A 14,194-nucleotide genomic window follows, 5' to 3' on the forward strand; every position below is an offset into this window, starting at 1 on the left:
ATTCATAATGTTTGATCCATTTTTTTTTCTTTTTTGGTAGTGGATTTCGTGATTGTTGACCTAAGCTAAATTTCTTCTATATCCAGGATATTTTTCAGATTATACGACTAAATATTGATATTGGGAAAATATGAATATAGCAAATATTTTAGAAATTTTTAGAAACAAAGTATAACCTATCAATTCGTAATAAAAACCTTTCCAATTAGTATATTAGGATAATTAATTTTGAACACTTTTTATAATAGTGTATGAATTTGATAAAACGGTAAAAATTATCGTATTATAGTTGTTACATTTACACAAGTTATTAGTTAATTAGTCTTTGTTACCTCTGCATAATGCTCCTCGTTTTGCTGGAGTAAGTCTACACAAAGTTCAGCCAAATGTATTAAGTCATCGAGTTTCTTACTTGGAGAGACTATGGTCTCGCCCCTTAAATCATCTGAAAATTTTATATATCACATTGTAAAATAAAAAAAAATCAATTACAATTCATTTGAATAGTATTTCACAATTAATAATTCATTAACCTTCAATTTTAGCTTCAGATGATAACCTAGTGTAATTTACTAAGGCAGCAGTTTCTAAGCATTTCTTAATCATACCGCGAACTTCTTCTGGAGGCACTGGTGTGACAATATCTTTCATTAAAACCCTTTCCAGCAATGAAAGAGTCGCCTTTAAAGCCCCTTCCGGACGTCCGAAAGGAAAACAAAACCTACAATATAATGTAGCTCTCTGAGTTATGTGGAAATTAATTGTACGGACTTAGAAATAGTTTCTATAGAACCAGAACTAGTGATTGATGAAGTATATATATATATATATATATATATATATATATATATATATATATATATAAATGCATCTAAATTTTCTTGATTTTAGGTCTCTTCCTCTTCAAAATTGCTTATTTATATTGATCTATAGATCACCTTCATCATGAATATCAAAATAAGGATAAAATCAACTCAGAACTTTGTTCCAATAAGAAAAATTAATTTTTCTTTGGTTTCCACATCTCAAATATATCAAATTTCTTAGAATTTACAAAATAGTGCTATAAATTTTACTTAAATTATTTAGATCTTTTTTATCATTTATAGCTTTTTCGTTCTTATGAATGTGAACCATTTCTAAAAATTCTCTTTTTCGTGTATTGGATTCCGTTTCAAGAATTTTTTAATCTTTATAATTGAATTTATGTTTTTTTGATATTTCATGGTTAGTTAATGCAGTTTTATTTTTTTTATCGTATTGATGACCTCTTAGTCCATTTTCTGAATACTGAGATGTTTGCCCTATGTAGACAGCGTCACAATTAGTACAAGGCACTTGATATATAATATTACTTCTTTTGTTTTTTGGTGTTTTAGATTTTAATTTAGTGAAATGTCTGGATAATGTATTATGTCCTTTATGACTTACACTAATATCATATTCATTGAAATAATTCGATAATTGTCCTTGTACATATGGCAAGGGAAAATGTTTTATGTTTTGATGTTTCGTTTCTGTTTTGTTTTATAATTGATTGTAGTATCTGTTTATCCTTTTCTTGAATATGTTATTTATCATTTTTTTCCGGATAGTTTGCTTAGAACCATTTCGTCAAGATCTAAGCAAACTTGATAGTTTAAAAACTATCAAAAAAAAACTAATTTTGAAACAGAAGAGACCTAAAATCAAGAACATTTAGATTCAATGTTGGCAGAAACTAAGTTAGCAACTATTTCTAAGTATGTAATATCTACGTGCATATTTTTGCATTACTGGAATTTTAACTTAAATATTAGAAGAAAAAAGTATTAGCAGCAATAGCAAATCGAAATACTTAAATATCGTAGTAAATTTTTAAAGCATAGTATTACGGGGATTCAATAATAACCGGAAAAGGATTACCGTGGGAGGAGCTTTTTTATTATATATATATATATATATATATATATATATATATATATATATATATATATATATATCCGTTAGATAGCGCAAATAGTCACCAGTTTAGTGCCATCTGTCATATCGATAGATATGGCTTGTTCTATTCGTAAGCGTTGATTTTTTACTGGTGCTATTTTGTTCTTGTTTCATTTTTTTAATGCTAGGTTCAAGTGAACATTGTACAAAAATTTCGATGTCGTTTCGGCAAAAATACTGTTTTAAGGTAGAAAAGAGACAAAGATGACGCAATGGGAAACACGTGTACGAATTGTGGCGATATGATGATTGATCAAAAACCTCGTTGGAGACGTTCACCATCAATCAGAATCAAAGAAAATGTTAACAAAAACGTGATATAAACCGTCGAATAATTTTAGATTTGGAAATAAAAAATTTGTACTTCGGATTCAAACTGACTATCAGAAAGTAGATCGAATGGAAATATATCCATAACATATCCATATTTTCATTGTTGTGCGTCATAATACAATTGTTATGACCCATAATCAAAGCAACAGTCAAAGTCATCGTCACCCTGTCTCAAAAATGTCCTCAAGTCAGATCAAACATCAAAACAAAGGTGATTTAGGTTTAGATACCAAGAGCGTAGTTTGTGGAGAATGAACACCATTAGCGCAGAGCGCCAATCAAACTTCTTATTTGGAATTGTTAGGAGGATTGCGCAATATTGCTCGTCAAACAAGACCCGAGCTGTGGCAGACAGGAGACTACCTCATGCACATGAATACACAGTCATCTTCGTTCAACAATTTTTGGATCCGTACACTTCACTCGCCTGTCTTGGCTTAGTGTTACAAATGTATTAGTTGTAATGGATAGAATGTTAAAAGGAATAACACTGTAAAAAATTTAGTAGTGATTGTAAATATATATATTTCAATTATTATAATTGGACTAATTGCAAATATGTTTAAATGGAACAACAAACTGTTTCAAATGATTAATATAAATGATGAATAGTAGGTAGTAAAGATGCATAAAATTAATGAGACGTGCAATATTATCATGCAGTTGTGTAAATAGGTTTTATTGTATATATCCACTACAAAACTATCCACAAGTTTACAGAAATTTGTACATGCTACACATTTGTCAACCTTCTTTTCCTCAGTTTTGCCATAGACTGCGTGACCAATGCCATGTGGCATTGGTTATATATAAACTGACGATGTGTTTGTGTAAGTGTGTCTTGATATAGCTAAAAGCATCTCTTTAACCTTACCTAAAATTTGTAATTTGATTCTCTAATAAAACACGTAAGCGCTCTTTTACATCTTGAAATTTTTCTTTTTCTTCGTGAGTGACGCTCCCAACTCCATCCGGTCTAAAGTTATTACTGTTGTAATCAATTAATCGATTTATTTAATCCCTATCATAAGCTACAAACCTGTTTCCATGAACATGACTTGCGCAAAACGCGAAACTATAATGGATCAAGGTAGGGTCTATCATTAAATTCTTCTCGGCTCTATCTAATAAGTCAGATAAGTAACACAGGTGTCTATAACATCCTCGTACACCATATCTGGCGCAGTATTCATCTAGAACGAAAACCTGACCTGGGCTAAACCATCCCTACAAAATTAAAAATATTAAAGCTCTTCTACATTTTCACTCCAACTTATTTAAATATTGTTATGAAGGGCTCTTTTTCGTTTGAAACCTTATATATCAATTAAACTTATTCTATTAAGAATGTAATTTTATTCTATTTATTATTGATTTCGACCAAGTGGCAGCAGCAGCTGGATCGTAGAGGAGACAATGGAGATGTGCCAACATAGCAATTGTGGATGTCCAATAACCAATCTTGCATCATTAAATTCCGGATGCACTCTAGGATCATTTCTAGTCGAAAGAAATCGGCTAAGAATTTGTCCTTTCTTCCTTACCAGAAAACTCATGGAAATATAAATAAGAGTGAGCAACATAGGGAACCGATAACTTTTCCATTATTATTTGATTCTGGGAAGAACTAGTTTCTTCAATTTTGTATGTGCAGTGTTCTTGTTTATCGGCGTATATAAGTGAGTTGACATATCTCAAAGATTTTATGTAATCGGGTTAGGTCCTACGATTTTGGTGTCCAATTGAGAAAACCACGTGAATATATTGGTTAATTAAATATAATGGCAGACTGTGTAGAATAATAGAAAAGTTACAAAATGTATAATACGTATCCTCGCATTTATAAAAAGTTTCTGTTATACATACCAATGAACAGTACGGATCGTTTAGCCTATATTCCAGTGTGAGATTTTGTAATAATCTAAATAGAGAAGCATGATCAAATTGGCAAGGATCAGCAGAAATAAAATCTTCCATTCCATGTTTTCTTGCTCTATCGGCATCTGAAAATAAGTAACAACGTAAGCCGAATGAGAACGAAAGCAAAAAAGTATATAAATAGAAAACCATACAATAAGTTCTTTTTGTGGAACTCTACTATAAAGCTTTTGAGCCCAATAGATATCGTTTTTCGTTTGAAATACATAACATTGAGCATTGTACAAACTGTAATCAGTAATTATATATCATATCTATTATTCATTTATATTTATTCATATATACCTATATTTCTTGAACTCTCTTCAACTAAAACAAAACATGGTCTATTTTTTATTCCAACTTCCCATCATGTAGCCTATTCTATGCTACCCCCAACAATGTTTTTATCTATTTCACTTCTTTTTTTCTTTAAAGTTTCTTATCCAATTCTCACTACTGTGAGAGACATGTGAATTATTAGCAGATTATCCCCCATGTCAAAAGAAAGTTTTTTGTCTTCCTCTCTCTTAGTTACTAAATCATTGAAAACTTCTCTGTAAACATTGGAATAATTCATACACGAGGAAATTCTGAATTTTACTGTACGTCTCACTAATGCCCAAATAGATTGAGTAGTAGATAGATCAGAATATGTTATATTTTAGTTGTAATAATTATTTTGTTACGTCCAGGCGTACAATATGTTGTAATAAATAATTTATTGTATTGTTTTAAATAGATAAGTAAAAGATATAACGAGCGTTAAACATCTTACATTGAAATCAGATTGACTCACCATCAGATTGCAAATAATTTCACATTAAATGTTGAATTGAGCAAGTTTCAACCGTAGGTATGCCAAAGTAATAAAACAAACAAACCATTTTTTACCAAAAATAAATTGCTTCTACTTTTAACAATATATGATTATCAATATAACATAAATAATTTTTTATATATTTATCGCTCACCCCCTTGAATTTTCGATATTGTGGAGTTTTTATCTTGAAGAGTAAGAGGAGGTGTTGGTTTATGCGACTGTCCAGTTGCTCTGTACATTGCCATTACCCATAGATGACATTCATTCTCATCATCGCTAGCATATATTATACTGTCTCCTTCTTTAACGGCATTAAAGAAATATCTACCTCCTTCCAAGTCTGGAAATGATTGTTTGAGTACGTAAATTGTGTACGAACTAATATTTACAAAGTTGGTAACTTACGCTTACCCATTCCGACCATCAAGTTAGCTTCAAAGGAAATAAAGGTATTAAATAGATATACTAATTGAACAAATATGAATTTTGTAATATCCTTGTGATGTCAAATAATAATAAACTTTATTCAAGTATTTATTAATTTGAATTTATACAAAAATTTAGTTCGTTTACATAGCAAAGTTTTTGACTTCAGGCTAAAAGGTTTAGTGCTTGAAAAAAATAACTGAGGGATAGCAGTTGTTGGATTTGAGTTATGTACTAATACTAATACGAATCAAAAAACTAAAACATCACATCAAACTTGTAACAGACCAAATTTGCAGAATGTTTAAACCCCACGGTAGTCAATCTTCAAACTCAATCAGAAACTTTTCCAATCAAATCTGTCAAAGATAAAATATCCAATGAACACCATGGAGTATATGAAATCCCCTGCTCAGATTGCCCCCGTCACTTATTCCGATATTTCCTCCACCTTTACCCAGTATCGTGTCCATACCGGACCCACAATCGATTTCAATAGAACCAAATCTATCACACCACTCCATCAAGTCAAAAGTTACGTTTCTAAATATTCTAGATTTTGTGTCTCTTCTGTTTCAAAATTGACGTTTCGACTTTTCTTCAAATCTTTATCAAAATATGATATTGACACTGACAATTTGCGTATTTATATGATCAATAGATCACCTTCTTCATGAATATCAAAATAAGGATAAAATAAAACTAGAGCTAATTTTGAAACAGAAAAGACCTTAGAACATTTAGAAACATAAACATATTAAAAGGTCTAAGAAATAAGAAATTAAAGTCCAGAATTAGTCGAGAAACTATCGAAATAGAGAAACGTCCAAACTGTCTGAACAAAAGGGACGATAGCCAGAGTTTACGGTCAACCTGGAAACACCTTCTTCATCCACTTTTTTCCAATACCACTTCGGCTAACAATAACATTTCCTCTAAAATGCCCCATGCAGCCGAACTCCACACATTTATTAACCCCCCCTTCAATAATATACTTTCTACGCGCGCCAAAAACTCAAAACACGCCAATAGGTCCCATATAATTACAAGGTCCACGGGGTTAGCTCATCAGCAGGTATTGTGTTAGTGTCATTGGGGCCACGGAATCTGATCACTTCCTACAAATGAACGAATAACCACCCTATCCCTATCCACAACCTTCTCTTGATAATAACTTCAATGTGGAAGCCGAAACGTCGAGAATTTTCAAAAGATGGATGATAAATATGAACAAAAAAAACTAGGTTCATGGGTTGAATCGCGTTGGAATTTTAAAAATTCTCTTTTCGGCTCCCAATTTGAAGCCATTACCAAGAGAAGGGTGACACTTCTGTCAATACGTAAGGGATAGAATTTGAAGTCAATATTAATGGCTTTGAATAGATACATCTATCTAAGATACATGTCAACTGGATTTCCATAAATTGGCTAAATTATTGTTTTCAATTTAATTGCATTTCTTACCGCTAGAAGCTTCGATGTAATCCACTGTGTAACCATCCAGCTGCATCATTTCGGAAGGTTCGGATTTTTTCTCTTTGTAACTACACATTGCAAATGTGTATTGAGAAACTTGAACAAGGACATAATATCGTTTCTTCCATTTCTTCCATACACTTTTTCCTATCGCATACAGATAGCCACAATGTTTCATGTTTAACGGTTTATCCATTCGACACGCTATTTTTATTTTCAAATCTTGATCCGGTAAGTTTTTGGGTACAGTCATCTTATGCCACTCCGGTGCCTAAATAATTTGAAATATTCAATATAATATGGAACATTTCATTTCATCTATTTTTTATGTATTGTGAAAAGTTTACCTTACCTTTGAGGAAAGTGGAGTAGGCTTCAAAATAACTTTCCCCAACTCTTTATCTTCCAACGCCAACATTCCAGGATTTTCTGTATATAACTTAACTTTAACAATCGGTAATGGGTGTGTAGTACAAAAATCGCCTTGCGTATCCCACATGGGTTTGGAGGCCTCTGCTTGGTCAGTTTGCAGCTTTTCACCATTTTCTACTTCCATAGTACAATAAACAATTCGATTTGGTGATAATGATTTTAAACCTCTCACTTCCATTACTATTACCTAGAAATAAAGAAATAAACGCAAGTAGAAGTTCCAAATTGTTTAAGCAGAATTAATTGTTTTCAATCTGTACATGTGTTGTGACGAACAGAAATGTTAATGGATAAATTTACGTTGATCATGCTCATAATTCACCATTTCATCAGAGTATTAACATTTTAAAATAAAAATTATAAGCGGTTTATCAGTATTTCTCTAATAACGCCATTCAATTTTTTTAATAAATACACAGAAATAGTACATAAGCATATTTAATGAGAGTGAATACATTTTCTTCGAATCAATTAATGTATGGTGTGTAAAATATATGACATCACCAAAGTAGTTCATAAATTAATTATGTACGGGTATTATAACCCAATTAAGGCACATTTTGCCCGTTATGTTGACTGTACTACAATGACGGTCGTGCGTGTGTATGTTTGCAGCAGGTAGAGGACCAACAGGTTAACCAAGGTGTATGACCGAGTCTCAAGAGAGGCGCTTCAAGCCACTAGCTCTGCGGAACCGTTAACCAATACTTAGTAGAGGAAGGTAGACTGTTACTAAGCGTAAACTACGTCGCCGCACTCGAGCCTTTCCTTTCTATTCATACTGTTCATGTTTCACCCTTCCCACTGTCCTCAATCTCTGCTCGTGCACGGAAAGGCAATAATGAATGGTGCAATATTATATTCGGTCAGGAATGTTGCTAAACACCTCAAGTTTTTGTTAAGTACATGTTCGAATTAGGATGAAATTTATCAAATATATACTCTTATATATCCAATTCAACTTTCTATAGATATTGAACTTATTATCACCAATAATATTTCTACATAAAAATATCTAAGTGCAACACATTTCTTACCACTTCCAATAAAAGAGAATCCCTCTCCTTATGTGAGTCAAGTATTAGGGGATTGAAAGGAAATTTTATATATATAAATATAACCTCGCTTCAAAAGAGCAGTAACTGAGTTGAATAATCATTCGTAAAATATGTTGGTAAATATAGATATACTGATGAATTCTGCTCAAGCAGCCATAATCTTACTTCTCCTTTCAACGAATCAACCTACATTGATCTAGTTGGACCAAAAAGCACAAATTGTTTGAGATAGATAAAGTGCACGAAAGGAGATGCTCAGTGAAATGGTTTAATCTAGCACGTGCAGTCGGTGATATAGAATCATTTTTTTAAAATACGACGTAACTGACAACGAACTAACAGTTGCTACTGTCTCGTTTCCATTAACTTCACCAAATTTGAAGATACTGAAATTTCAGTTAAAAAAACTACTTTGTAGTTTGTCAGGAAACGTTTTTTAAAAATGAATCTCTTATCGATTGTCTCTATTACAAAAAAAGTAAGAAATCCTCAGATATATGGTTAAATTATATGCAATTTTGAAATGTTCCGGGTGAGCAACTGGGAACGGCTGTCAGCAATATCTGAGAAATGAAAAGAAGAAATTTTTTTAAACACAACCTAATTAAGTGAGAAGAGAAGAATCTCGAAGGAGATCCTACAGGCAACTATCGATGTTATGAATACTTTTAAGTTGGTGAGTTGGGAGAATATAGTGAAACCCCTAAGAAATAAATACAATGTTTCCACTTACTTTTTTCGCATGGTAGAGAATTACTTTTGCAGCAAACAGCTGGCTTATGAAACAGGGGTTGGTCTGATATCTAAAAGAGTATTTCCTGGAGCCGCATAAGGGTCAGTTCTAGAACCAGAGCTTTGGAACATATCCTATGACGATATTCTTAGACTAGAGCTGCCCAATGGATGCTACCTCATAGGCTATGTCGATGAAATTGCTAATCTAGCACCATGCGGATTCTGAGAACGATAAGTCAACGACTGTAGACTATCGTAAAAGTGGCGTAAAAGACCGATTTGATCTTTTTGGCCAAGAAGACTACATTTGACCGCATCCAGAGCTCCTCATCCAAACGAAAGAATTTATGAAATATTTAGGATTCACACTAGATGCGAAAAAGAGTTTTGATGAACAAAAAAGGGGCAGAAAAATCATCAACAGTCACACAAATGCTAATCCGACTAATGAGAAATATCGGGGAAGAAATATCTGACTGCCATCAAAAGAAGATTGTTGATGTCAGTCATAACCTCAACTCTTCTGTACGGAGCTGATAAATGGGAAGAAACTACGCCGATAGACATTTAACGCAAAAAAGTAGCCGCTCTTAGAGTATGCAGGGTATACCTCTCTGTATCAGAATAAGCAGTACTAGCCATTATGGGAACCATCCCAGTAGATCTGCTAGCACTCGAACGCAGGATATTATATAAGAGAATACACAACGAGGAAAAGGTCAACGGAATCATCGACAAAATCGGAGTCACGAAGGAAGAAAGATTCGTGACAATGCAGCAGACGTAATTCAGTTATTTTTTTCTATGCACAATAATAAATATTTGGGTACAATGTATGCATTATTTTCGAAGAATCCCTCAATAGATACGTTGAAATATTACTTCCAAATTAATAATAATTTTTTTAAACTTTGAATTTGTCTTCATGATTCCGATTACTCGTCTTTGAATTAAATGATTTCTAAACTCAAACATTTGTTAATAAATAGAATAAAACTATATTAGCTAGAAGTACTTCGCTATTAATTGAAAATAAGTTAATAAATAACCTTTCACCAATAGAACTGATGACTAAGGTATCTTTCCATGTATGCTCGAAATAAATATATAATGAACACACTTAAAAATCAATGAACATAACTTTAACCGAAAGATATCATTAATCTCTATATTTCTAATCCTATTTTCCTAAAGAATGAGCCATAAAATACAAACGTGACCTGGTTAGACCATTCCCAGATTAACGGATTTGGTCGTTCAGTTGGCCAGTTGTTAATAAGAAATATGAGTAATATTTTGAAATGGTGTTTTCGATTACCGGCTTTGTACGCGGCAGCTAAACCTGGTAATATAGATTTAGCTTATAGATAAAGGGATGAGAAAATGTTGAGATGTATTTCAGAAGAAGGGATATATAGACATAGATTAACTAGCACAGTAATGAAAAGGAGAGGTGGATTGTAAAATTGTAATTCGGTAAATTAGTGAATGATGATTCCTTGATTTATTCAATATCAAAATTATTGTAAACAAAACCAAATAGAAGAATTGGTTGATTATGTAAGAAATGTTAATTGGAAGCTAAAATGTTCCCAAGACGCTTACGGAAAAATTTTGGACATTATTTTATTTACATTCTCAAATATTTGATTTTCAAGACTTGAAGAAGATTTGTAAAATGGATAATACATAAATGAAGAGGTTGGCGTATTCCATAACATGTGTAAATAATTAAATTACAAAAATAATAGTCGGGTCAATTTAGACATAAAATTAGTGTTCAAATAAAAAAAATTCCCGGAAAGCCAAATTTGTTGTAGAGTTAGGGTTTACCATTACAAATAAAGTTTTTTAAAATCCCCATCGATCCTATGTGTGCTACAAAAGTTATTCGGGATCAAGTGTCAAAATTTGATGTTTTTTGAATTTTTCTCAAAAACGATAAATTTTATCAAAAAAAAACTCAAACCAAAGCTGTAGATCTTAAAATTCTCTACAAATGGCCTTCTAGAACTCAAAAATCCGTTACAATACACGTGGATTGCAGAAAATGATACATCCGGAAAATTTCAATCGCTGCAGTAAAAAGACACCGTGAGGAGGAACAGACTAATATTTCAAAAATAAGTCCATCTCATATTAGAACGCGAAAATTCATAACGTGACCACACTAAAATAGAAAGAACGCCTGTTGAAATAAGGTAAAGATCGTTTTGATGATGTTTCAAAGGCTCTTCTTGAACGTGTTAATTTTGAGTATGAATTGGCATCTGCTATTTAACACTTGTATCGAGTATACTATCAAGTTCAAACATGGCTAGTTAATCAACTGAACTCAGAAGATCGGGTTTGGACTATTGAACAACACTATTTTTTTGTGCAATTGCAAAAAAGGCTATAGTGGCCAATGGTGGCTGTAAAAAAGTCGGTTCTCCAGTGTGTACCAACGGCCAAGGTCAGTCTTGCTCAAATGTTCAGTTGAGTACAATAAAGGAAGATTCGGGTGATTTTAATGAAGAGACTAATGACTCAGCCACATTTGAACAATCCAGAAAGAGGAAGAAGAAGGAATCGGAGAAGACATGACTGTCGAAGTAGAGTTTCAAGAATATGAATCTGATTAAAATATCTAAAGAAATTCAAACAATACTTAACACAATAATCAATCAATCAATAATCAATATCAAGAATAAGGTAATATCTAGAGTTTGATGGGTGTTGTTCCCTTAAATTATCCTAAATTTGTCATGACAGTTAGTAGAGTAGGCTTACAGGGAGAAATGCGGTAAAAAACACGCCAAGTACACTACCTCACAGGTGGCGAGAAATGTGTGCATATCATGTATAATTTGACTCTTAGAATCGCGATATTCAGGATCAGTAACTCTTAAGAAAAAAATCGTAAGAACATTTTTGTAGAGAATTTTAAGATCTATAACATTGAGATTTTTTGATAAAATTGATCGTTTTTGAGAAAAATCCCAAAAACCTCTTACACTTGACCTCGAATAATTTTTGTAGCATACATAGGATCGAGCCCCAGCTCTCCACCAATATTTGGTTCCCCGGGAATTTTTGTTATTTTAAATGTCTAGATTGACCAGACTATAATGAAGCGACATCGCACTTCAACATACATTTACACGTATATCAACTCATAAAAGATTCTTTTAATATCCATGAACAAACAGTCAATGAATTATTATTTATTAGAAGAATACTGGGTTCAAAATAAATTATAACGTAACATGTCCTTTATAGAATATTTCCGTAAACCATATTATATGCTAGTCAAAGATAGTATGCTAATGAAAGCAAGTCAAACAGAATATACGATGTACATGGAGAGGGCGTAACTAGATGGACACTTCAGAGAGTAATTAAAGCGGTTGATGATTACTCTACATGAAGAGAGACAAACGCCTAAACTTGAAACACATGTTTTGGATACCAACCTCTAACAATTAATATTAATTAACGTTACTTTATCATTAAAAAGCTTTTGAAATATTAGGTAGAGGACTATAGATATGTAATTTGCTATGGAGAATAGAAATATAAAACTCTAGAAATACTAATTAAAGTATATTTTAATCAAATTATTTCTAAGTACAAAATATATGTTCATTACACGAATAATACGAACTGATTCCAAAATTAAAATTATTTATAGAAAAGTAGAAGGAATGACAAAACAAATTATCTCATACTCACAAATTATTAAAAAAATCTTGCCTCTGTTGTTGTTCTAATTTCCATAAAAAATTGCACAAACTCTTATTTTCTATAAATTTTGATAGGTTGGATTAAATTTATTCCAAGAAATTTGCCAGAATACTTGCAAAAAATATTTTAAAATAATAGCAATAAGTAACATAATGAGCACACACACTAAAAGAACGTAGGGGGTCAAAATTAGAAATTAGGTTAACTATACAACCAAAAATTGGAAGAGTTTTAGCTTAAATCTCCAAAAAAAGCAAAAAAGTTAACGCTAGAAACAATGTCAATAGAATCTACACTGAAATACTATGTCAACAAGAAAGAAAAGTAGATAGGAGAAAAAACACAACATTTAGAAATATGTAGTATGTAAGGATAATTTCTCAAAATTGTAACAAAAACCTTTAAATGAACGAGATGAACTAAGAAATATTAGAACACAAACAACCTTCTCATTGCTACCAAAATTGAGTGAAAATATTAAACAGTCAATATAAAATATATAATATTTATATGATCCGAAAATAATAACACAATAAGAAAATATGAGTCATCAAAACACGTTCTGCCATTTCGATAATCATAATAAAATATGTCGATGAAATTTGTGATCTCTTAAAAATTTCTTGGGAAGTAGACATCTGGACTTTGTGGAATTCAGATACTATGAAAACAGAGGCAACTTATCTAAATAGTCTTTTTCCTCAATTAGAAATAAGTAACATCAAGATTTACAATTTTCACAATTACAAAATTTAAATAAAAAATAATAATAATTATATTCGTACCTAATTTAAATCTTATACGAATTTTTTACAAACGGGAATGTGAATTATCTGGGTATTTTTAATCAAATTATTATTTATTGTTCTTTTTATAAAGGTCACAAGCAAAATAATTATCAGTTATTTGAAAAATACTATGAATGAATTGACACGAATTAAAAATAGTTTACGGCCACACAGAATATGTTCAAAGAGGCCTAAAGGCGCTTCCACCCTAATGGCCGATTCATATACTTGACTTTTCGTTTGCCATTGCCGTTTGTCGTTGCTGTTTGGTAATCGGTCTGTCGTTGGTTATTTTCAACTATCTCTTCCCGTCAATCGTTCGTAGCAACATTCGTATTAATAGAAAAGAGCCAATCACATCCGTTTGCACTTGTCACATTTGTGCCTATAAAAAAACTTTTTACATACCTTCGTCCATAGATACTGTATTACAAACGAAAACAAAAAAATATCACGAAAACAAAAAGCAGTAAAAACGTCAAAAAGACCAAAAAAAT

The 14,194-nt window shown here is 31.9% G+C and overlaps 1 protein-coding gene across 10 annotated transcripts in view; it reads right to left on the reverse strand.

The window, feature by feature from the left end:
* LOC130451713 (calcium-dependent secretion activator) overlaps positions 1 to 14,194 on the reverse strand; it is an 82,971-nt gene that overhangs the window by 24,786 nt on the left and 43,991 nt on the right. For 3 of the 10 annotated variants that reach the window (XM_056790915.1, XM_056790909.1, XM_056790911.1), the window contains 9 exons: positions 7,311 to 7,577; positions 6,947 to 7,229; positions 5,468 to 5,488; positions 5,208 to 5,396; positions 4,183 to 4,319; positions 3,356 to 3,543; positions 3,191 to 3,292; positions 534 to 721; positions 333 to 445 (listed from right to left, as the gene is read on the reverse strand). In XM_056790915.1, the coding sequence (XP_056646893.1) occupies positions 333 to 445; positions 534 to 721; positions 3,191 to 3,292; positions 3,356 to 3,543; positions 4,183 to 4,319; positions 5,208 to 5,396; positions 5,468 to 5,488; positions 6,947 to 7,229; positions 7,311 to 7,577 (1,488 nt within the window). Of the gene's footprint in view, positions 1 to 332; positions 446 to 533; positions 722 to 3,190; positions 3,305 to 3,355; positions 3,544 to 4,182; positions 4,320 to 5,207; positions 5,397 to 5,461; positions 5,489 to 6,946; positions 7,230 to 7,310; positions 7,578 to 14,194 lie in introns of all 10 variants that reach the window. The other 7 variants (XM_056790907.1, XM_056790910.1, XM_056790905.1 and 4 more) reach the window with 4 other exon arrangements.

Source organism: Diorhabda sublineata, chromosome X (assembly GCF_026230105.1).
Source record: "Diorhabda sublineata isolate icDioSubl1.1 chromosome X, icDioSubl1.1, whole genome shotgun sequence".
NCBI lineage: Eukaryota > Metazoa > Arthropoda > Insecta > Coleoptera > Chrysomelidae > Diorhabda > Diorhabda sublineata.